Source organism: Linepithema humile, chromosome 2, assembly GCF_040581485.1.
Source record: "Linepithema humile isolate Giens D197 chromosome 2, Lhum_UNIL_v1.0, whole genome shotgun sequence".
NCBI lineage: Eukaryota > Metazoa > Arthropoda > Insecta > Hymenoptera > Formicidae > Linepithema > Linepithema humile.
This window is the reverse complement of record NC_090129.1, coordinates 19,474,764-19,497,565: the sequence shown is the minus strand read 5'-3', so window position 1 is coordinate 19,497,565 and position 22,802 is coordinate 19,474,764. Positions and strand designations below refer to the sequence as shown.

General features: G+C 40.8%; 4 protein-coding genes and 1 long non-coding RNA gene across 12 annotated transcripts in view; 3 read left to right on the top strand and 2 right to left on the bottom strand.

Moving 5' to 3' along the window:
- Positions 1-79: 79 nt before the first annotated feature.
- Positions 80-2,288, top strand: LOC105679112 (uncharacterized). 2 transcript variants are annotated; one of them, XR_001101803.2, is made up of 3 exons: positions 80-229; positions 349-604; positions 798-2,288. It is a non-coding gene; the product is annotated as an uncharacterized lncRNA (long non-coding RNA). The 2 variants fall into 2 exon arrangements; XR_010888308.1 differs by having other exon boundaries at positions 349-2,288.
- Positions 2,289-3,510: 1,222 nt separating this feature from the next.
- Positions 3,511-5,487, bottom strand: Set (NAP domain-containing protein SET). 2 transcript variants are annotated; one of them, XM_012378924.2, is made up of 5 exons: positions 5,093-5,487; positions 4,431-4,620; positions 4,088-4,293; positions 3,736-3,997; positions 3,511-3,656 (listed from the first exon to the last, which is right to left on the bottom strand). In XM_012378924.2, the coding sequence occupies exons 1-5, from the start codon at positions 5,345-5,347 to the stop codon at positions 3,637-3,639; spliced, it is 933 nt and encodes a 310-aa protein (XP_012234347.1). In that variant the 5' UTR covers positions 5,348-5,487; the 3' UTR covers positions 3,511-3,636. The 2 variants fall into 2 exon arrangements, with proteins under 2 accessions (XP_012234347.1, XP_012234348.1); XM_012378925.2 differs by having other exon boundaries at positions 4,088-4,284; positions 5,093-5,485.
- A 148-nt stretch (positions 5,488-5,635) lies between these two features.
- On the top strand, positions 5,636-17,332 carry LOC105679199 (uncharacterized). Its single transcript, XM_012379090.2, has 5 exons — positions 5,636-6,648; positions 7,306-7,367; positions 7,570-8,553; positions 8,670-8,999; positions 9,084-17,332. Exons 1-5 carry the CDS (start codon positions 6,240-6,242, stop codon positions 11,586-11,588), a joined length of 4,290 nt encoding a protein of 1,429 aa, XP_012234513.1. The 5' UTR covers positions 5,636-6,239; the 3' UTR covers positions 11,589-17,332.
- Positions 17,333-18,270: 938 nt separating this feature from the next.
- Positions 18,271-21,526, top strand: LOC105679072 (zinc finger Ran-binding domain-containing protein 2). 5 transcript variants are annotated; one of them, XR_001101800.2, is made up of 8 exons: positions 18,271-18,737; positions 18,853-18,905; positions 19,073-19,154; positions 19,480-19,807; positions 19,931-20,019; positions 20,082-20,136; positions 20,278-20,340; positions 20,580-21,526. XR_001101800.2 is itself a non-coding variant. In XM_012378854.2 (8 exons), the coding sequence occupies exons 1-7, from the start codon at positions 18,667-18,669 to the stop codon at positions 20,318-20,320; spliced, it is 708 nt and encodes a 235-aa protein (XP_012234277.1). In that variant the 5' UTR covers positions 18,273-18,666; the 3' UTR covers positions 20,321-20,340; positions 20,580-21,526. The 5 variants fall into 5 exon arrangements, 3 of the variants coding, with proteins under 3 accessions (XP_012234278.1, XP_012234277.1, XP_012234276.1); XM_012378854.2 differs by having other exon boundaries at positions 18,273-18,737; positions 20,082-20,123; XR_001101799.2 differs by having other exon boundaries at positions 18,276-18,737; positions 20,082-20,123; positions 20,278-20,421.
- Positions 21,470-22,802, bottom strand: part of lgs (legless) — an 8,137-nt gene continuing 6,804 nt past the window's right edge. For both annotated transcript variants that reach the window (XM_067348569.1, XM_067348571.1), the window contains exon 7: positions 21,470-22,802. This exon is cut by the window's right edge and continues 1,783 nt beyond it. In XM_067348569.1, the coding sequence (XP_067204670.1) occupies positions 22,581-22,802 (222 nt within the window). In that variant the 3' untranslated portion in view covers positions 21,470-22,580.

Below are 22,802 nucleotides of genomic sequence, written 5' to 3'. Positions count from 1 at the left end.
CGCTCTCGTCCTCCCTCCTTTTTCAACGCGTCTTCGCGCAGTAAGACCAGCCGTCCGTCTTTTTCTATCTCGTTAGATAAACACACTCGTACTCACACACAACTCCCTGCGTTGATTAATAGCATGATTTGAGCAGAAGCGAAGCGGACGAGTTCCATCATTTTTAAAATCGTCACTTTATCGCTGCGGCACGATAAAAATGATTAGGAAACTCTATTTTATATTCAAAGTAAGTATATGCAAATTTTTCTTCAAGAATGTAAACAAAGAATTCGCTTTAAAGTATACCTTTACCTTTGTGATTCCTATTCATCAGATAAGTATCTAATTTTGCATTAATATTTGCAGGCATTTTTCGACATCGAGTAACCGGCTCGTAAAACGCGAATACGCCCCACCATTTCTTTGAGATCGTCGTCCTTGTCGTTTCTTTCGCGGCTTCTGCTCCTCCATTTGCCGCGGCACAAAGCACCATTTTTTGCCGAAACTTCCTCAACAGTGGCTCCCTTGTCGCGCGAAATTTCGTACCACCCACCGAGCGCGTGTTGCCTCCAAATCTTAACAAGTGGAAGTTTGCAATCACACAAATTATTATTCATAAATGGTAACGTTATTGGTGACGATATTAATCGCCTAGGCTTTTAATTTGGATAATAAAAAATCTTATCAATTTTCAGCATTATCAAGAAAAGAATTGTTATCGAAAGAGAAATCTAATAAAGTAGCGATATATTGCAATTTTAATAGAACTTCATTATCTTGTTATGAGAATTATTAATTTTTAGAAATTGTTGTAGCGACCCTGACTTCGACCTGAACTCGATTCGACTTATACGAAGCTGCTTCCTCGCTCGGGACGGAGTATCGTTCACAATCATCGAGGCAATGATATCGATGCTGACCGTGACACACGTAACACCTCGATCTCACAGTGTTACGCATTGTGAAAAAATCCTGGCCGTCTCACACCGCCAGAAGCACACGCGTCATCCTCGAAGCTCGCTGCTGGCGTCTCCGAAGTGGCACTTTTTTGCCGCGACGACGAGGACAGCGTAGCATGTGCTCGGTCTGCTTGTAACAGCGCCGGAACGATCATGAGTGTGTCGACAGAAAAAGCGGAGAATTTGACAATTCACGAGGGGGAAAAAAAAGGACGGATGGTTAACACGCTTCTTGAGAGGCCGTGGACAAATTTATTTGGTCGGCCGCTTCCTGTTCCGCAGTTTCGGCCGATAGCAGTTGGCGTCGGTCCCACGGAATCTCCCACGGCGACTATCGACTCCGGAAAGGAGAATTTTTATTCAATTGTAGAATTCATATGAAATCATCCTCGAAATCGCCGAACTCTTCTTCTGCGCAGACTACCGCGAAATAAGTTGCAACAATGTAACTGACAATAAGCATCATTGGCGACAGACGTGGAGAACATCCTATCTCATATCTACAACTAATGGACGATATTAAAACTCGTTTGTATCTCAAACTGGCAACTTTATTCGATTGATTTGTTGCATGATTGCGTAACACGAGCACGTTGCCTGATGTGAAGGTTTACACTTGCCCTCGCGTCTCATCCTCACTGACACACTTATCCTTTGTGCGATTAAAGATCCGTTTTCGTACACGCAAAAATTCGGCCAGCTGCCATGTCGGTGTCGTTGAAAAATGCGGGATAAAAAAAAACATTTATATTACATCCGCCGTTTCCTACGAGGAGGGGACAAATAGACAAATGCTCCTTTTCACATAAGACGCAACGAATCGAATCGATAGGTATCAATGAATGCATACACAAACACACAAGCGTCCCATGATAAAATACGAATCTTATTGATCTCATTATTTCTATAATTTTGACAATGGTTTTTTTTTTCCTTTTCTCACACATGTTAGCGGTTAACACGTATATTAATCTAATAAATACTGACAGAATCGTATCCGAATGATAAATCAACACATATCCTTAATTAAAAAATATCGCTGTTGTACTTCATTCTAAAATTAAAGACGATTAGAGCTTGTCTTATCAAATCGACCGCCGGCCTGTTCTATTTCCGAGTAGATCCAGTGATTGCTTGTTTCTTCCTAGGCATCGAAACCCATCATGCAGGATAATAACGAGATTCGATTTATTGATGTAGATGTGGAGAGCCAACAACTTGTATCGATTATACGCACTCTTCTCTCTATTGACGTCGACTATAGAAGATGCGAAAGCACCGTCGTGATGTTTTTTTCTTTTTTTTTTTTTTACGCTGACTTCAACTTTACCACATACATACATACAACGATAATCTCGTAAAGTGAAATCACCATTAGAAGTAATGTATCAAATGTGAGAAATGTTTACGAAACACTTACTTTACGTGACACGAAGTGTGGAAGAACACGAACGAGGTGAAATAAGATCAAAGTATTTTTGAGCGTGACAAAACTGCGATCGATGTCGTCGATGAATAACAATATAAACAATTGCATTTGTGATAATGATTGTATTATAAATGCACGCTATGAATAATAAACTAAAGGTTTCTTGAGCATTAGACAGTGCAGCAGCATATTACATCACTCAGATATGATCATGAGCTTGTAAATGTTGCACATAAACTAAAATATTAAGATAATAACTATATTTTATACATAGCTGCAAATATTAATATTATAGTAATACATATACAGTTGCAGTATTCTCATTTATTGATATAATGTTATTAGTCAAAATCATATGCTGTTGTTGCATAATATAAATTTTCTATGCATAATTTCTAGATAAAATACTATATTACGTTATACACATTCATGAAATATAAAATTGTACGTAAACAAAAATAAATGAAATAAAAATGTAATAAAATTGTGGTATATAATCGTATATTAAAGCGTTAATAATAATCATGAATGATAAGCATTTCGTCACTACTGTTACAATAAATCAACAACGTTAATTGTGAAACACATATAAGCTTGGATATAGCAAAAAATTATTCTATTGTCTGCTTTACTTAAAAATAATATCAAGAAAGTAGTTATGTAAAAAGTTTGCGTATTTCATGTGCGGTAAGGATACAATTGTCACTCTCAAAAAATTCTATTTAAAACACCTCGTTCTGGAAGTCATATCTAAAGAATATATTCTCATCAGAAAGCAATTAAATGGGACTCCCCACCTAGTGCCTCGTTCTATTTTATATCTAACTTACCGATAGAATCCGCAATATCAAGAATCAGGCAAATATTAACCTGACGCATATTTTATTAAGGGATCGACTAGGCCATATGAATATAACTGAGGAATTCGTATTATGTTTTGATACAGATTCAGTGCAAGAGTGAAACCTATCTAATCTAATCCAGACCCTTTCCTTTCAAACCACTTTTAATATATCTTAATAAACGCTGCATTTTTATACATAGGTTTTCAATCGAAAGAGTCTAGATCCTCTAAATTCTGCTTTCCTATTTTCATATATTCAAAAAAATTGTGTCCTGAGATTTATTCATATGGCATACTTTTAGTTCAGTAGACTGTCTCTGCTCTTGATTGATTCGGTGCATATAATTTCTTTCATTTTTTTTTTTTTTTTTTTACCTTTCACAATATTTGTGAAGTATGTTCGCCGAAATTCAACTCCGACTCTATTCAGGTTCCTCTCCCTCTGTAATCATTAAATAAATCTCTTTGTAACATCAAGCGTGCTACGTAATAATGTACAAAGTTTGTTGTTTTATGCCTACCTTCGCGATCTACTTCATCGTCTACCAGTAAATCATCCTCCTCATTTACACCATCATCTTCATCATTCACAGCCTCCTCTTCATCATCATCCTCATCCACATCATCCTCGACAACTACTATACTGTCGTCTCCTTCTTCTCCTTCTCCTCCTTCATCGCCGTCGTCCGCACCATCTTCTTCCTCCTCCTCTTCATCACTCTCGCATTCTTCACCATCTCCTTCAATACCGTTCTCAACATCTATATCTGGAGCCAGGTAATACTAAAACCCATAAAATGATAATAATTTATTCCAGAATACAAAATTTTTAGACCATTCGCATATATCAAAATATTTAAATAAGAACTTTACCTGCAATGGGTTAGGCCACATGTCATCTTTAATTAGTTCGGCTATTTCATCTGAACTCGGGTCTCCATGATCCGTGAACCAATCGAAGAATGATCTGTGTTTGAGTGGCCTTTTACGTCCTTTCATTGGTGCTTTGGTTTTTGCTTTCTTTGTTAAATCTCCACCTTCTTTCCAACGAATGGTTGTACTTTGAGATGCTGGATCTCCTGCAAAACAGCAGGAGATTCATTACAACGATGGTACTGGATTGAATACAAATATCATGTGTTTTCCTTAAAACACCGAATTATTACAATTTTCATGCATTGTCACAACAGAAAGCTAAGATAAGAAATGTGCTCACCAGATGATCCTAAATGAAATTCTTTTGTTAAGACATCATTTTCAAAATATGGATTCTCATCAAAGTGAAAATTAATTCTATAGCCAGATTTGATATCTTCAAATTCTTCAACTTCTAATTTGTTTAGGAATCTCAGTGCATCTTCCTCATCTTCCTCCAATATTTCTGCTATTTCTTTGTTGTTTACAAACTAAATTTCTTATAAGGAATAATATTAATTTCAACATGTATATTAATAATTAACAAAATCCTGCCTTATTATTATTAATCATAAACGCAAAATTTTAAGTTTAAACCCGTCTAAGTGAGAAACATGCAACAATTGAATTGTACTGCATGCTTAACATTATAATTTATATGTTAAATGTAAAAAATTTCGGCGTGACATATCATTGTTCATTTCCACGCCGATAAGAATATAGCATAAATAATCAAAAGCACGATATTAATTTGATAATTAAGATACAAAAAACGCAATTTCGTAAAACGAATATAAAAATCTACATGGTTATACACGCTTATGCGCGTATACAAGTAGGCAAGATGGCGGTATCGCCGGCGGACGCCGGCATCGCCGAGAAACGTCAAAACGGAGCGCGGCCGCTCACATTTTTCATTGTCGACTCACAAAACGTCGAGTGCCGCGTCGATCGAAAGGATACAGCAGTGACCCAGAAATTGGGTATCCTCTTGATGATGTCGTTACGCTTCTGGAAGTAGGGCTTGCGCAGCTTGTTATACTTCTTCTCGACCTCGAGGATCTCATCGCTGGCCTTCTCATTCAGGCCATCGATTTGATTCTGGCACCCGTCGATCTCCTCGAGGGTTTTCTGTATCTCGATGTCGTAGTCACGTATGTCTCCCTCGCCGGAGCCCGGATCCTCCAGTTCCTTGGCCTTCTTGCTCGGCGACGACATGGTCGTTAAACGCGCGCTCTTGCCACCACTACACGCCGCACTCTGTTTATTTCCCCGTGTATGCTCGCTCGCGTCACGCTGATACCAAATGCGCGGCGCGCAGCGACTATGGCCACGAGTCACGTATCTTCTAGATCATCAAACCATAATATTCCAACGTAAAGTCCGCATCGCAAATCTCACTAATTTAGAGCCAAATCTGATTGGATAGATCTAAAAAGATGCACCAATCAGATTCAAATTGATGTGAAGTTTGCTGATGTTAAATTATCAATTTACTGCTCATCTTCAGATTTTTTTGAACCACGGTGTGTAGCTCAGAAATAAACGTACCGTCAAGAAATTTCTAGTAAAAAAAATTATTTTATATATCAGAAGGTATTTGTAAATATTTATTCTACATTAAAACTAATTTCTTTATTGTCAAATTCATCATCTTAGATGTATTTATTAGTACGTTTATTGGAAATTGCAATTTTATGACATAAATATTTTTTGACTGCGACTAATTCATTTAACTTTTCGTAGAGCATATTCGAAAGTTTCAAATGTAGTCGAGTGAAGCAGATTCGAGCGGACCTGAGTCTCTCAAGTATCAAGCGGGCATTGCATATATGAATCCCGCGTGTTGCCGGCGTTTCACCGGTGTGGTCGGCGCGCCGCGGAAATCGAAAAGTTTCGCGGAAAACGAGGTTTAGAGATCGAAGATTCCGGCGGATAAAAATGTCTCTCGTAAGTAACAGATAGAACCGTCCCGCCTACTGGTTGAACCCCCACTTGACGATGTTGGTACGACGAATGGTCATCGGCGCGCATTGTCGCCGGCAAGCGCAGCCGCCAATCAACAACGGCGTAGTATCGCCGCGTCCGGGATGTCGCTCACGGAATCAAGATGGCATCCGAGGATGGTGCGGGGATCGTGTCAAACGTAGGATACGATGTAAATAATACGATCCAGCGAGCGGCCGAGTCGATTGGAAGCAAAACAGCGGACGGTACGTCGTCCGCAACGACGTGGCACGCCGTCATCGAGAGGACAGCCGGCCGCGCCAGCGATCCCGCGAGTAATTCGCCCGGGACGCCCACGGGTTTCCCTGCAGCGTCACCGTTTCACGCGAACACGGAAGGGCACGCTTTACGGAGGGACTCGGGCCCCACAAGCTCGTGCGGTGATGTGGAAGAACGAGTCGCGGGCGAGTCTGACAACGAAACGCAGCAGCCGTCCCATCAGCAGCAACGCAGCATGTCTCACCAGAGAACTGACCTGGACGGCGCCGCTTGTCTTCCGGGAGAACCAGACGGTAATCTCATTTCGTGTCATTCGCTGTTGTGCAAAGCCCTTCCGACAATTTTTTTTCCTAAATAGACAGCAGTTTCGTTGAAATCTGCATTTTTCACAACTTATATCTTATACTGGAAAGTATTTGAACCGTTTTACAGTTTGTCACTTATCAGTGTTACATGTCAATGTTCTGATGTAATGTATATTCAGAATGAACAGCAATTAGATGGTGATCTAAGCAGGTTTATTAGATTTGAAAATATGTGGTATTTATATGCAGTTGTTATTTGCACACACAAGAATTATGTCTAGAAAATATATTTATAAAATCTATTTCTTTTAACTACTTATATTTATATTATTTCCAGTTTACAAAATATATAAAAGTCTAGATAGAATATTGGTTTCAAATACTAAGATATTAATTTAGAAATATATAATGTATAGTTATTCCATTGAAAGTAATTCCACTTTATATAGACTTATGTAAGAGCTAATGGCACTAATTAATATAACTAATTATGAAGAACCTTGCTTAATAATCTTGATATAAAATCATTTTTTCTATATGAGCCATAAAATATACTTTGTTTTAAATATAATCTGTATGTGTTATGTAATAAATATAAGTTTTATGCATATTTTTATTAAATAGTACGATGCATGTATGATACAGGAAATCCAGATTACAATGATGTAGTAAAAGCTGCTAGGGAACCAGTTCAACATGTTAAACATGTAGGTACAAAAATTTCGTAAAATTGTTTTATGTTTATATATTAAATATTTGAATTTGATACTATTATGATTTTGATATGTTATGGTATTAAAATTGTATTTATTGTTTTTTTTTTATTGAAAGATAGTTTTGATATCTGTTTGTATCGCATTGCGGCAATGATACTACTGTTTGTCATTTAATAAATTGTTTTCCATTTAGGCCGATTCCACATGTAACAACGACACAATGTTATCCGGAGGCATGCACACAAAATCGACAAAACCAAAACTAGAAGGATGCGTAAATTTCTCCAGCAACACACCGCAGTTGGGTGAAAGCCCGCAAAGCAGCGGCGAAGTGATCAGCAGTCCAAGAAGCCCTGACTATCCGCCGAGAGTTTCCGTCAGCCCTCACCCACACAGTCCGACGTTTTCCATGACACCGGTAAACTCCACGGTTATCATGGACACAGCAAAATATAACGAAGAGAGTACCAAAAACGTGGGCACTCTTGTGGACAAAGTGATCGAGTACGCGTTATGTCCATCACCGGCGAAGACTGACGATCCGCAAGTTGACATCATGAAGGCAGAATCTGACAAGCAGGAAAATACTTGCAGAGAGAAAGAAACTATTGACAATGAATTGAAGACAGAACCCCTTGAAATTAAGAAGGAACCCGTCGACTTGTCGCAGGAGGATCTTCAAACGGTCAAATCCGAATGGGCGGAAGATGGTTCTTCAACCACGGCGGATGGCGACACTGCGACGGCGTCTCAAGAGAAATCCACCAATTCGTCCTTCAGTTCGCCTTCGAAAACCTACTCATCTTCGAAAGAGAAGCATTCAAAGGAGGACAGGCGATATTGCTCGCGGTGTCGCAAACGCAAAGGGATAAAGAGAGCGAGTATCGGTGTGCAGTGCAAACGCGATCGTCACGTATTGTCTTCGTTGAGCAGCAAACCGCTCTCCTTCTCCAAGTCTACCAATGAAAATCTAAGGTTAAATCTACAAACGAAGAACTACAAGGTGCTGGACAATCCATCGGTGAAAGCTGAATTGCTGGAAGGCCTAAAGTATAAGAAGTTCATTCACATAGAATGGTATCCCAACGGCGGTGCCACGGTGGTCCACATGTATCAGGATGAGATTAATAATCTGTCGCGCGAACAAATGGAAGAATTGGCGCAAGAATACTTCAAAGTAAGCTCGTGATATAATCTTATAATAAAATGAAGAATCGCACGCGTGGGTTTAAAGCTATTCCAATTTGGTATTTAGTAAATACAGCGAATAATAAAAACGACGCTATTTTCCAGGTTGTTTTTGGCGAGGACGAAAATGGGAACGCTCATCACGTTATGGGCATCGTGCACAATGCAGCCGCATACCTGCCCGATCTTTTGGACTACATGGCGAATAGTTATCCGACGTTGACTGTAAAAAACGGAGTACTCGGTAGAAGCAGTGATATAGAAACGACCACGATGGCTCAATACAAAGACCAAGTGTGCAAATCTTACAGCAACGGCACCATCAGATACGGGCCGTTGCATCAAATAAGCCTCGTAGGAACTGTTCACGAGGAAGTCGGCGGATATTTTCCGGATCTACTGCAGAAGTTGGAAGAGAACCCGTTCCTAAAAATGGTAAATTATCGCAAATATACCAATATATATACATTATAATTTAATTGCACTTATTTATTGATACATTTGTATCGCGTTTCACAGACGATGCCTTGGGGTCCTCTATCTGTCGCTAAGATGGACACGCCACAGGAGTCGAACGACGGTCCTATTCTCTGGATCCGACCGGGCGAGCAATTGGTTCCAACGGCCGACATAAACAAGAGCCCGTACAAAAGACGCAGAACGGGTATTAACGAGTTGAGAAACCTCCAGTACCTACCGCGGCTCAGCGAGGCTCGGGAGTACATGTTCGAGGATCGCACGAAGGCGCACGCCGATCACGTCGGCCACGGATTGGACAGGATGACCACGGCGGCGGTCGGCGTGCTGAAAGCTGTCCACGGCGGTCAACCGTCCGAGTATAACAGGATCACGAAGGACGTCGTGGCCTTCTACGCGGGCGACTTCACCGAGCTCGTCGAGAAGCTGCAGTTGGACCTGCACGAGCCGCCGATATCGCAGTGCGTGCAGTGGGTGGAGGACGCGAAGCTGAATCAGTTGCGTAGGCAGGGCGTCCGCTACGCCAAGATTAATCTTTACGACAACGATATATATTTTCTACCGCGCAATATCATCCATCAATTCAGGACGGTCTCGGCCGTGTCGAGTATCGCTTGGCACATCAGGCTGAAACAGTATTATCCGGAGTCGCAGCACAGTTCTAACAGCAGGCACAGTCGCGTGGTGAACGAGTCCGCTCACCGTATCAAGGAGAAGAAGCCGTTGGAGGCCGGCATAGGCGACGAGCAGAAGGAGAACACGAATCGGCAGCGTTTAGAGCAGAAGTCGATCGACTTTCTCGAGAAGGCGAAGGAAAGGGCGGCCGAGTATCAGGGTAACTTGAAGAAATCCGACCAGCACGGGAAACACCGCAAGAGTCGGCATCACTCCAGACACTCGTCGCCTAAGCGCAAGGACAAGGAAGAGGGCACCGACAATCCGTCGTCGGACTCGTTCGACAGCACTAAATCGTCCAAGAACGGCGAGAGCGGCGAGCAGAAGCAGAGCGGCGACAAGAGGGACGAAAAGAGGTCGGAGAAGAAACATAAGGATCGCCGTCGCAGCAGCGACAAGTCGAGCAGTCATCACACGCACAGCAGCAGCTCCGAGAATTGTCATTCGTGCAAGAAGAAGAAGTACGACGCCAGTGGTGCCAAGTTGGACCACCGCTGCAATCATCACGAGAGGTCCAGCAGCAAGAGCATATCGAGTAAAGAGAGCGTGGTGGACGCAAGGGTGGTTTTCAAGTCTGACAAATCGGCTTTTTTGAAGGAGATCAAGAGACTGAGCGGCTCGATATCGCCGCTGGTGAACACCGGCGCCGTTAGCAGTCGCAAATACCCGTCACCGGGCGTCCTCGAGGAGAAGGTTCTGACGCAACGGCGGACCGTCGCCAAGACGTACGCCACCGAGGTGGTCGACAAGGCGTTAGAGATCGCGATCTACAAGTCGAAGACCGACGTCGAGGAGATCTGCCAGTCGCTGCACACCGAAATCTCGGACGCATCGCAGGAGGTGCTGAAGAGGATCCACAAGGAGAGCGTGGAGATCGCCGAGCAGTGGTTCAAAGACGACGCCGAGAAGCGAACCAAGTATTGGGACCTGCTGGAGATGGAAACCGCACTGGCATTTGTGACGGAGATCAAGCTCGCAACGGACAACGCCGTCAGGGCGTTGATCGAGATGGCGGAGGACGAGGCGAAGGAGAAGGCGAAGAACGAGAAGAGCGCCGAGTTCGCGAGCGGTGGCGGCAACGCCTGCGACGAGAGTTCGACAACGACGTCGACAACGATGACGACCAGTGTCTCCTCGTATTCCTCCTCGTCCGTGACGTCCTCCACGTCGCCGTCTACCGAGAACGAGAGGCACAGTAACAGCAGGAACGCCAGCAGCGAGGAAAACTCGTCCAAGTCGTCGGAGCCTCCCCACTCCGCCGCGACGCACTCGAAATCAAAATGCAAAAAGTGCAGAGACGAGAAAGAATGCAGCGAGCGGAGGCACAAGCGGAGGGACCACGAAAGGCGGGAACGGAAGCACAGTCGGCACCGCCATCGGAGCCCCCAGCTGAAATCCGATTCCAAGCCATCCGACGACGCCGGCAAGGAGGAGGTCACCGAGCCACTGTCGCACAATTACCCCGTCGTGGAGAAATCGGAGCAGGCGAGTTCGAAGGATGGCGAGAAGAAGTCGGAGGAGAAGAGGAGAAAGTGCCACTGCGGCCATCACTGCAGTCACAGGCATGAAGAGAAGAGGTCGTCCAGCAGCAGCACCGGCAAGGACGGCCACGTGACGTCGACGAATCGCTCCCATTCGTCGAGCTCGAAGCACAAGAGGAAGTCCAGCTCGTCCGGCGAGCATAAAGAAACGAAGAAACTATGTCTGGAGAAGGAGCCGAGCGCGCGAGTGTCCGAGCCGAAAGTCGAGCAGTCGAGCAGCGCAACGACGGCGACAACGGCGACGGTGACCACGACGACGACGACGACGACGACAACGACGAATCCGACGCATTCACCGCCGGCGAGCACCACCGTTGTGTCGACCACGTGAAAAGGTGACGACTGTATTCTTTATGACTGTAGTACAATCCGCTCGTTAGAGGCGCGAGTTGGCGGCGCGCGGCGGAGCGAAACCGGCGGTTTGGCCGATCGCCAGTGAGAACACTGAACTGAAATTGTACCGCCCGGTTGCGGCTAAACATCGGAGATCGCGGCAGACATCGCGCGGAAGACGTACTTTTACCAAAGTAGAGATCGCCGTGTTTCAATCCAAAGACGAGATAAGATCTTTTACTCGATTGAGAGAGAATTTGCTATCTTTATCCCTCTTCCCCGCGTACACAAATTACACGCACACATTCAACACACAGATACACACCGCCTTAGTCCCGAGAGAACGTCGACGGTATGAGAAAGTAGTATTCTTCAGAAAGTACATAAGAACACACACACAACACGCATACACACATCATTCTTCGAGATTACAGGATCGCAAAAATTATTTTGCTACAGAGGAACTCCGGGCGTCTCGTACATCGCTGAGAATTCAAAGTAAAGCTAATATTTATAGTATAGGCGACCAAATGAGAAAAGGTGTACAAAAAAAGAAAAAAAGAAAAAAGAAGGGGGATTTGTACAAATTTGTGTGATCGCGAAGATTAATATCCCGGTTGGCACGACGGTGCTGTGTACTTGTACATAGATTAAGACACTTTCTTTTCTTCCTTTCAGAGAATCATATATATCTCACTCCCGCGAAACTCGCTTAAGTTATTTATGTGTGTGTTGCTCTAATGCTCTAAATTATTTATGATGATTTTCATCGGTCATCGTGCGCTAAACTCCACGCTACGAAGAGAGTCCTGATCGCGTTGATTTCCGTCAATCGACGCGGCCGTTTCTTCACGGCACGGGCGTGCCGTGCCGTAAACTATTTATATTGCGGATGTACGGGATGTCTCGCGGAGACGCGGGACATCCCGTGCATGCGCACACATATATAAACATAAATTAAGATATCGTAGGCTAAGAAGACACTTTTGCACACGGTTTACGTTTGATACACACGCATCGCTGAACTGTCGCGATGGGTTACTGACTTAATGATATTCTTTATTATCTTTTGAGAGTTTATCTTATCGAGTAGCGACTGTACGCGTTAAGGATATACTTTAACTCATTAGCTGATGGACAATACTTAAGTATTCGCTGGATTTCTTTTCGCAAAGGGTATAGAATAATATCTTCTAGTTACTCGCCTACTTTTCTCCATTTTTTTCCCTTCTAAGTCATATTGCGTTAACAAATGTACAAAACTCTTCGCTTTCGTAGACGAAAATAATTTGTGAAACATTGCGACGGATTGATCGCAAACGTTGAATGGTGTTTCCTCCACTTGCATACATCTGAATGAGTGTTCTGAGAACAATCGTGCTGGGGAAAAAATGCTGAGACATGAAACTGACATGAACATGAACGTGAATTTGTTAAAGCGTCGTTTAAACAATGCGTAAAACCGAAACCGACTTGGCAGATCTTTACAGTATGTATTGTTTCACGACTGCGAGATTTTTTTTTCGTCACACTCCCTTTCGTTGTACATACACAATAACGATTCTGTTCGCTGTATGCTTTATTTTATAAGTTCGTCATGTTAGTGACATATTTTCTAGTACACTGAGACATCAATGAGAATATCAATATCACGCCGTGGTTACGCTTTCGTTATACATGAAGATCAGAGTTGAATGTGAACGTCGCATTCACGTTAGCCTTCAGCAATATTTAGAATCAGAGAAATACCGGGAATAAATGAGAGGATTGGTTTTTTTTTCCAACTCCACGCTATTTGAGTTCTCAATGAATAAGTTGGTGCCGCGTATAATGTGCAGAATATAGAGCAGATTTATTGAACGAAAGATAAGAAGCATTTATGATTCAGAGGAACGCGTGTGCGACGAAAGTGTACACAGATAGCAGGTGCATGCGCCCGAGTAATCTGCGGCCGCAGAGGACACTCGCGATTTACTGTATAAAATCGTTTGATCGTAACGAGTATGTACAATTGCGTAAATTCTAGTTCCATAGACTCGTAGGTGCCTAAAGCTCTAGCAATGATCCCGTAAGATCATCAAGGAAGGTGAACCTATTCACCGGAGACCTCTTTTTCAACACTTTTCTATCTTAGAGATCTATCCGACAGCTTTTCTTTTTCACACACAGTAAAGTGTCGTCTTCTAAGTTTTCTTTTTTGAAAATCGACGAACGAGACGAGGAAGGAAGACTCGCGCGAATAAAAAAAATCCCGAAATAAGCGAAATTCGATGAAGCGGACGAACAGCGAATCGCCCACGGAAGAAAAAAAAAAAAAAGGACCAAATTTAAAAGCGAGAGGGATCCGTCTGGATCCTGGTATTAGGCCCGTCTGTGTGCGGAGGCTGGGATCAATTTCGACAGTGTATCAGAATTATTATGTTACAATTGAATCCAGGCTCCGCCGAACTATTCTCACTCGAAGCATGATGAAACCAAATAACCATAGGTGCTGGATACTGTACGCTACTTGATACTTTAAGGTGCCTTCGCTCTGTTCGTTGCAGTAAAGCCAACTATAGGCCGTTTATTTGCTCGATCTGTAAGGATAACTCTTGATTTCCGCTGCGTATGAGTATAGCGTGTAAATCAACTGGCGTCGAATAAACGCATCGATTGCAATCGCTCCCGAACGTTTCGTCGTGCTTGCAAACTCCGCGCGGAGGAAAGGAGAGCAGCAACGAGTGAATCTATGACTAATTAACGATTTTCGATCATTAACGATTTTCGATCATTAACGATTTTCGATCATTAACGATTTTCGTTCATTAACGATTTTCGATCATTAACGATTTTCGATCATTAACGATTTTCGATCATTAACGATTTTCGATCATTAACGATTTTCGATAATTAACGATAGTAGGTTTCTCTTCCTTTCGTTCCTTTATCTTTTTGTTTTGATTAGCATAACTTTATCTGTACTAAATGTACTGACGGTAATGGGTTGTTGTAATGGTTGATAGAGTAAGCTACTTGGATAGGTCAATACATTGCCCAACATTTCAGTATATTTATCTCAGAGAAGGGAAGTCATTCTCGTCATCCATCTTTGGAGCATTCTGACGACTTCGTGGTGATCTTCTTTCGCGCGAGAGACTTGTAGACTGTATAGCAGACACCTGTGTAAATAACTGTGTAAGATAACTGGAATTATATAGTTTAGCCCGTCGAGAGAGAAGTTGCGACATTCGTGCGAAACGTTCGGAGCGAAGTCAGATTTCTTTTTTTTTTCCAAAAATCTCAATTGAGAGAAAACCGTGCGTGAAAAGGTGCATCATTTAGAAGAATGTTTGTTTAAATTCTGAGGCAAATGGCTTGAGATTAGAAGGGCAGACGTAAAATATATAGATCTATCACTATAATAGAATGTGCAATTTGAATTAAACTTACTTTTACATCGATTAACAGAAGTTGGAGAATCAAAAAAAAGAAAAAAAAAACAAGTGTGTACTTTGTCAGTCGGCCCTTCTAGCGTTGTCGAAAGTACGGTACGCAAAGCAGAGGAATACTTCCTTTTGTCGAAGTTGTAAAAACGAAATGCATCTGCGTCGATTCGATATGTCTGTTCTTTTTAGCCGCGCGTGCTATACTCTTGTACAATTTTTTTTATATTTTCCTTTCAAAGAACTGTGCACTCTTTTAACTTAAACGCAGAAAGTATAACAAGGTGCTACTAAGAAGAATAGATGTATTAACGAGTATGCGTGTTAATTTTAAGGTCTCACGGTCTTCGAGTTCGTGTTTAGTACTAATGCTCCTCTCTTGTCGATGGATCCGAGCGGTTGAGTGTACAAAGTCTCATCGGCATTAGCGAAATGAAAAGTGCAATCACGCTACGACACGCGTAACTGATTTTCTATTGTGAAACGAGGCTCCGATCACAAATCGTGTTGATCGATCAATCCAACAAAGAAAACCACTCGCGACAAACGCGTGCGTCTCTTCCTTTGGAACGGAGATAAAAGCAGCATAATGCGAAGCGAATCTAATGGCCGGTTTTACCAACTTTTCTCATGTCGCCTGTCTGATACTTGACACCTACGAGAGAAATGAATAAAGCAGCGGATGGAAAAATGTGGAGTGCGTCGTGAATTGTGAATGTCGTGTTTCATTATCAGCTGACGATCGCTGAATCGCCTTTGCCCTTATCGTTCCGTTGATAAAAGAAAGATGTGTCGTTGATTTGGTTAATCTGATTAATAAAAGTTTGAGAGATATTGGTCAAATCGGTCATGGTATTCCATTTTTCAATTAAACTTTTATACAAGAGAGATACGTCGTATCTTATACGTTAAGTATATCTTAAGTCGTGCGCATCATACGAGAAATAGATAGCATAAAACGGACTAATATTGATCAGATATAAAATAAATGTTACTATTCTTTTCTTTTTCTCTTAGAGATTACAAAAAAAAAGTATAGTTATGTTGTGTCGTTAGTTCTTAAATATAAAGCAAGAATTATTTAAGTGCGTTTTCGCAACATGTTTTATTTATTTGTTTGTAATTTAAAAATATCTCAGCAGAGCTAAATGAAAGAAAAGCGAAGCACGATCGACTTTATCCCGTTTTATGACGATCTCCCTCACTTTTCTTTTACCTTATGTATACCGCAGATCGCTATCTCCGCAGACTTGCGATTCGCCAGCCTGGAGAAAGTATTTCCTTTTTTTTTTTTTTTTCCAGTTTTGCATCGCGCGCCGCTGGTACGAGCGACCGGCCTCTCAGTGTCACCGTTCGTCGCGCAGCGTTGTATATAAAAATGTTATACATAAAAGGATATTAAAGAGACAACCGGCGCAACGGCGACACTGTGAGACAAGGAGTGGAGAATAAGAGGCGGTGATACTGCAGTATGCACTAAAATCTGCTCCGGCAGGATTGAAATCGCTCTGTACATTTTGTAAATATATCTCTAGACCTTCGGTACGTATGATACGACGTGATCGGCGGACTGGGATGCGGCGAAACATGAAAATAGAATGCAAGGAACGAATACGTAAATAATCACCGACTGAAAAAAAAAAGAGCATATATTTAAAAGATAAGAATTGTTGAAAATCACCGGTGATTTTAATTTATGATTTTGAAGCATTCTGATACGCAATTCTACAATATTTATGCCGTTTGGTAAACTTAATCAGATTTTAAGTTTATTTTTAGTAAACAAAATGTTGACAATGCTAGCGCATTGCTAACATTTCATTACCTGGGTTAGAAATGGAATTTAATAAAAGTTTGACTCAATTATTTTAAAATTAGACTTTAATAACTTAAAATTAAGATCTTAATAAGCCAAAATTGAAAATAAATTAAAAGATATCGGAACATGAGCTGGAACTTACGTGTAATTTTTTTTTGTTTTTGTTTTCCAATTGTTTCTCGCTCCTTGTATTCTGTATATCGTTACGTTCTGGTCTAACAATCGAATGTTCGCTTGTAAAGAAAGTGTAGGGGACTAACACGCGGTAGTTAGCGCATTGGAGGTTTAATTATTGCTATCAAACACTAAGCCGCTGTTCTATTATCATATGCATGATATATATTTGCGTTGACCATTGCGGAATCATATAAAAAAAGAAGCATATAGTTATAAATATCGTAGCGTGTAGTTTTACATATATTATACCCGTCACACGTGTAGAAGTCGCATTCCAACATCTAAGTTTTTAATGAAACAAATAAATTACTTTGGTCAAAAGGAGCTCGTTATTTGATCCTCGTGCTTCTGGCTCGATCGCTCATGATTCTCTATGCTTTAAATTAGAATTTGTTATTTATAATATTCCTAGGAAATGTGTAAACACATCCATTTTGTGTAATCGCATCTGTCTTGCAGCTAAGACGATAAAACTGTAAGAAAGGAAACTGGCAGTCATTGCAAACTTGACACTGTATCAAATCTGTTTTCTAGGGATTAGTATCGTTGGACAAGTTTATCGGGCGCAATGTGAATCTATCATAAAAAAATCTAACCGGAAGTTGACAATTTATGATTTGAAGAGAGACAAGTATTTTAGAAGCCTTCATCCTAATTAAAGATGATACAAATTTATTCTATTCACATTTCTCTTAAATCGAGAAGATAAATCATATCGATGCATATACTTTCACTCAGGTTTACGGTAAAAATGTAAGAAATGTCCTAAAAAAAACATTTTTAAAACATCCTAAAAAAGACGTTTGTTTTTGTTTTAAATTTCTTTAACGATTTAAAATTTTGCAACAAAACACTTTCCAAAAATAAAAAAAAAGACGTTATTCATATATTTTACGAGCATTCTAATACTGTTTGACATAGCCTAAAAGCGGAAATAAGGAAGTAGAAAGGTTACGGTTATCCGGATCCGGTAAAATGGAACGACTCAAAACGCTCCACTTTACTGGGATTTTGAAATATTATTAACAGGAGCGCATGATGATATAAGAGGTGGCACGAAAGTAGCGCCTCTTTCGGCCAGCTGTTGCGATACGACGATACCATTGATGGTAAGTATGCTGATGGTAAGTGTACCGACGGTAAGTGTACCGATGGTAAGTGCTCTTGTCGTTGCAATAGTTGACCGAAAGAGGCGCTACTTTCGTGCCACCTCCTATATCATCATGTGCTCCTGTTAACAATTCTTAAAATCTCGAATAAAATGGAGCTCACATGTATATACACGGCTTGCGCATGTGTGCGGTATTCCCTTCCTCACGCTGCTTGCTGCTTGCGTCTGAAATCTGGCGTCACTGATCAGTACGCGTACTGATCTGGCGTGATTCCAAGTGATTTAGAGATTCGCATATTCGCACGGTCTCCGTTACACTTGACTAATGCTATTCGTCGTAGCCTCTAGTAGGTAGACCGGGCTGGACCGGGCGCGTTTACATTCGGGGGAACAGGATGCAGTAGTTACGGTACGACAAAGTAATTCGGATAACGTTGCACTACCGCTGCAGCCGAAGTCGTTTCACGACTTCTTTTCACGAACGCAGCAAGGTTAAACACGGTGCGCTGGGCACCACTGGACGACAGCAGAAATTAATTGTGAGATGGACGGCAAGGTGGACGACGAGAACCAGCGTAGCGTCAACGACGGCGACTGGGTCTGCCCTGATTCTCAGTAAGCGTAGTTTTACTCCGATGATTTTTACGTTCGATTACGTTCCCTGTTACCTTCTTTTATCTTATATCTGATTAATTAGAATGATAATAATCGTTGTTTTCTTTTTTTCTAGATGTGCCAATATAAACTTTGCCAGACGAAACTCCTGCAATCGCTGTGGGAAAGGTATGCAGCCATGTGGAAGTAAAACAATAATGTTAACACAAGAAGATTTTGAATTTTTTATTATAGAAACATTTATGCTAAACATTGAATGTAATTTGTAGACAAAAAGCATGCATCAAGCAATACTATTCTGAATTTTTTTACATACATACAATTTTCTGATACAGATAGAGGAGAGTGTCCAAAGAAGAAAAAATTGGGTCAAGAAATTGGAAAAGCAGCTGCAGAGAAAAGCAGAGGACTGTTTAGGTAACGTTATGTTTTGTTTGAAGCTATTTCTCATCACTGATAAACGGTATATAAAAATTATGTGTAAAATTATACACCTAAATTTATTACATGGCTAATCAAATAAAATTTAGCTTATATACCAAAGCAAAATTAAGTACAAAACGTTTGAAAGTAGAGCTGTCATTTTTATCTGCGTATCGTTGAATTATTTATTAAAATCTAATAATATATATCAGACTATTAGAATGAATTTTGAATCTTAAACATGTACAAAAACTTTGAGATTAAAAATTTTAGATTATTTATACAGATGGGATATTAGATAATAAAAACTTTATTGCAGCGCGGATGACTGGCAATGCAGTAAGTGTGGTAATGTAAACTGGGCTCGCCGGCAACAATGTAATATGTGTAATGCACCAAAGTTTGGTGAAATAGAAGAACGTACGGGATATGGAGGTGGATATAACGATCGAGGAGTTGTAGAATATAAAGAAAGGCGGGAGGATGACGACGAGTACGATGAATTTGGGCGGCGCAAGAAAAAACGAAAACTAGAGAAAAACTCGTCTGATGATGATTCAAAAGATTCCAAATACAGCAGTCCACCGCGTAAATCTAGAGACAAGGAAGAAAAAGAGAAGGAAGCAGACGAAGAGCAAGAAGAAAACGTAATTTTATTTATTTAAAATAGCGTGAATGTAGAAAAATCTGGCACCAAGATTGATAAATTATATTCCTCAATTGCATCAATTGAATTAAAATGCTTTATATATTTAATCGGTAAATTGCAGGAGGACGAAGAGGAAGATGACGAGGATGATGGTGATTTATCTAAATACGATCTTAGCGAATGGGATGACTTTGCACCAGTGAAAAAAAGGTAATTGCATATACAAATCCGTTATCTGTCGTAAATATTAACATGAATTTTCATCTTTTCAGCACAAACGGAAGTAGTACATCACCGGAAGCACAACGGTCAAGGTAATTAATAGCGGTAATGCAGTGCAATATATATCCATTATTTGCAAAATTGCTCTGATCATTAATTAACATATAATTAACAATGTCTTTTTACGTGAAATAAACGATAACTATATCAAAAACGTTTATTATAAAACATGAAACTTCTTTACAGAAACGGAGATGATCGGCGTGATTCAGGCACATCCAACCAATGAAAGGCTGTACAGAAGGACAGGTTTGACTTGGGTTTCGGGTATAAAATTGATTAAGATGATGAGTTGCAGACAGCATACAGTGTGATGAATTACTAAATAATGTATAGTCCCAGATCCTTAAGACTTAAAGTATAGCTTGCTTTTATTGCGATTGTATCTTGGTATATCGCATAAAGACATCGAGTAGAGATTAGCATTAACTTAGCAAATCTCTCAAAGGTGCAAGCATGCTTCTCATTCGATGTATGACTTTTTACAGGTGAACCGAAGACCTTGAAAGAGAACGCAACCAGCTCTCGGCAACTAAGAAGTATACACAACGCAACAAGTTTTAGTAATTTAGTATGCACCTTTGGATATAAAGTGGCCGATAATACGTGACTTATTACAAAGGGAAGTCGATTAACAATATAAGCTTTACATTTATAATTGAGCTCATAGCTTCGTTGATCCTAAGGAAGCGAAATGTAGGTCTCCTATTTGCGCGGGTATATCGTTGTTCTAACGACTTTGTAGAATTTACGAAAAACGGCGCAAGTAGTATGTTTCGCTAGCGAAATACAAGATTGATAATACCAACATGAATCTATAGAAGAAATTATACACAGCTCGTTTTACAAGCTAAGTATATGAGATGTAGAAAAAGATCTTAATTCCTATGTAATAGATGGTGTCAACGCTCTGCGCAAGAAGCCCCGACGTCGCAGTGTTCTAAGATTTCTATTACTTTATCACAAAACGTAAACTATGTCGATGTAGCCGTGTCACTGCTTCGTATTGCTCAAGCTGCCTGAAGTAATCTAATTCATTTCTTTTTTTACCCCTTGTCTCTCTTTACGTCACTCGACGGTAACATTCGGATAAAATAAATCGTGAAGTATATTAAAGAATCATTCCCCACAAGATATGTATTGATGTCGTTTCGAAGAGACGGAAAGGAAAAAAGGATACGTTTATTTTTCTTGGACTATCACAGTTTCCGAGTAAATTTCAAACAGCCTGCTCACTTCGGAATCGTAGCGCGTTTTAAAGTTAGTCGTGTTCCGCATTGTGATGACGCTGGATTTGTCAGTTTTGTAATAAACGGAATTGAATTCCGACGGCCGTTCTTGTACCGCAAAACGATTATCGATCAAATATTGTATTGACTTCTTGTAAATATCTTTATTTTTCATTTATAATAAAAATCATTCATCAACAACATAATTGTTCTTAATCAATTACTTCTCTTCTTATGTCATAAACTACAAGGTAGGGCGGGTCATGATTATGCACAGAGTTGGTCATAAGGAGAATCGATGAAGGAGCAAAGGGACGGGCGATAATGAAGGATTTATGTTGCAACAGTTATATATATATATATATATATAATATATATATAATATGTATAATATATATATGGTATATATGTACAATAATAAATTTGAGCTTGTTTGACTATGTTTTAAGTATATGATAAGGGAAGGATGAATACGGCACCGGTGTACCAAAATCCTCTCGTTCGTCGTCATATAATTACGCATATTATTCTGCGCACGATTACTTTTATCTAAGTAACCGTTTATGAACAAAGCGCAAAAGAAGAGAGGAGATCTACTTTTTTCTTCCCTCCTCTCTCCTTCTTTTTACACATTTGAGTTATAATAACATACTCCTTAATCTAGCGATGTGCTCCTCAATCGATGAAATAACGATTTCTACAAAAAGAACGAAAAAAAAATCAGATTGTACATCGATATTTACACGAACGCGTAGCTGAGTACATACGCATCTCCGTTAACGTTTAGAATTTACAGATAGAGTCCCGGGAGATTTCGGTGTGAAACGATATTTCCAAGATATCGGGATAACAGATTCGGAGACACGAAACTCGATGTCGTGCGGTCCAAAATTAAAAAAAAATAAAAACTAAAAACTTGGCATACATAAACAACGTCATATACAAATCAAGAGCAAAACGAACAATTAGAATTTTTTATCGGAGACCATCTTATGGCCTCGCAATGCTCCATCAATAATCCATCATTAATCCTCTCTCTTTGTCCTTTTACCTTAACACTTGTCGTTTTACTTAGCACAACTTACATCTCCAGAATTATCTCGCGTGATTAATAGAAACATCCCTGAATAGACGAAAGATAGATAGATGGGGTAAAGAGAGATAGAAAGAGAGCGAAGGAGATACTGAGAAAGAGAGAAAAAGAGGGACGCTAAAAGGCCACCGTAGTTAATCATCGTCGCAGCGATATGGATCAGCTTTTTACTTCGGCAAGAAAAATTGCTGATGCGAGTGCGAGTTCGGCGGTGGGTGCAGATTAGGATGCGGCGGCCCGCTGCCCCTGGTGCCGGTGGCGTAAAGCTGCTGTTGGAAGTTGTGAAACTGTTGAGCGTAATTCGGATCGGACATGCTGGGCCCGCTGCCGACGAACGGACTGTTCTTGAAGTTACCGGTCGCGCCGCCCATGCTCGGCGGTAGGGGCTG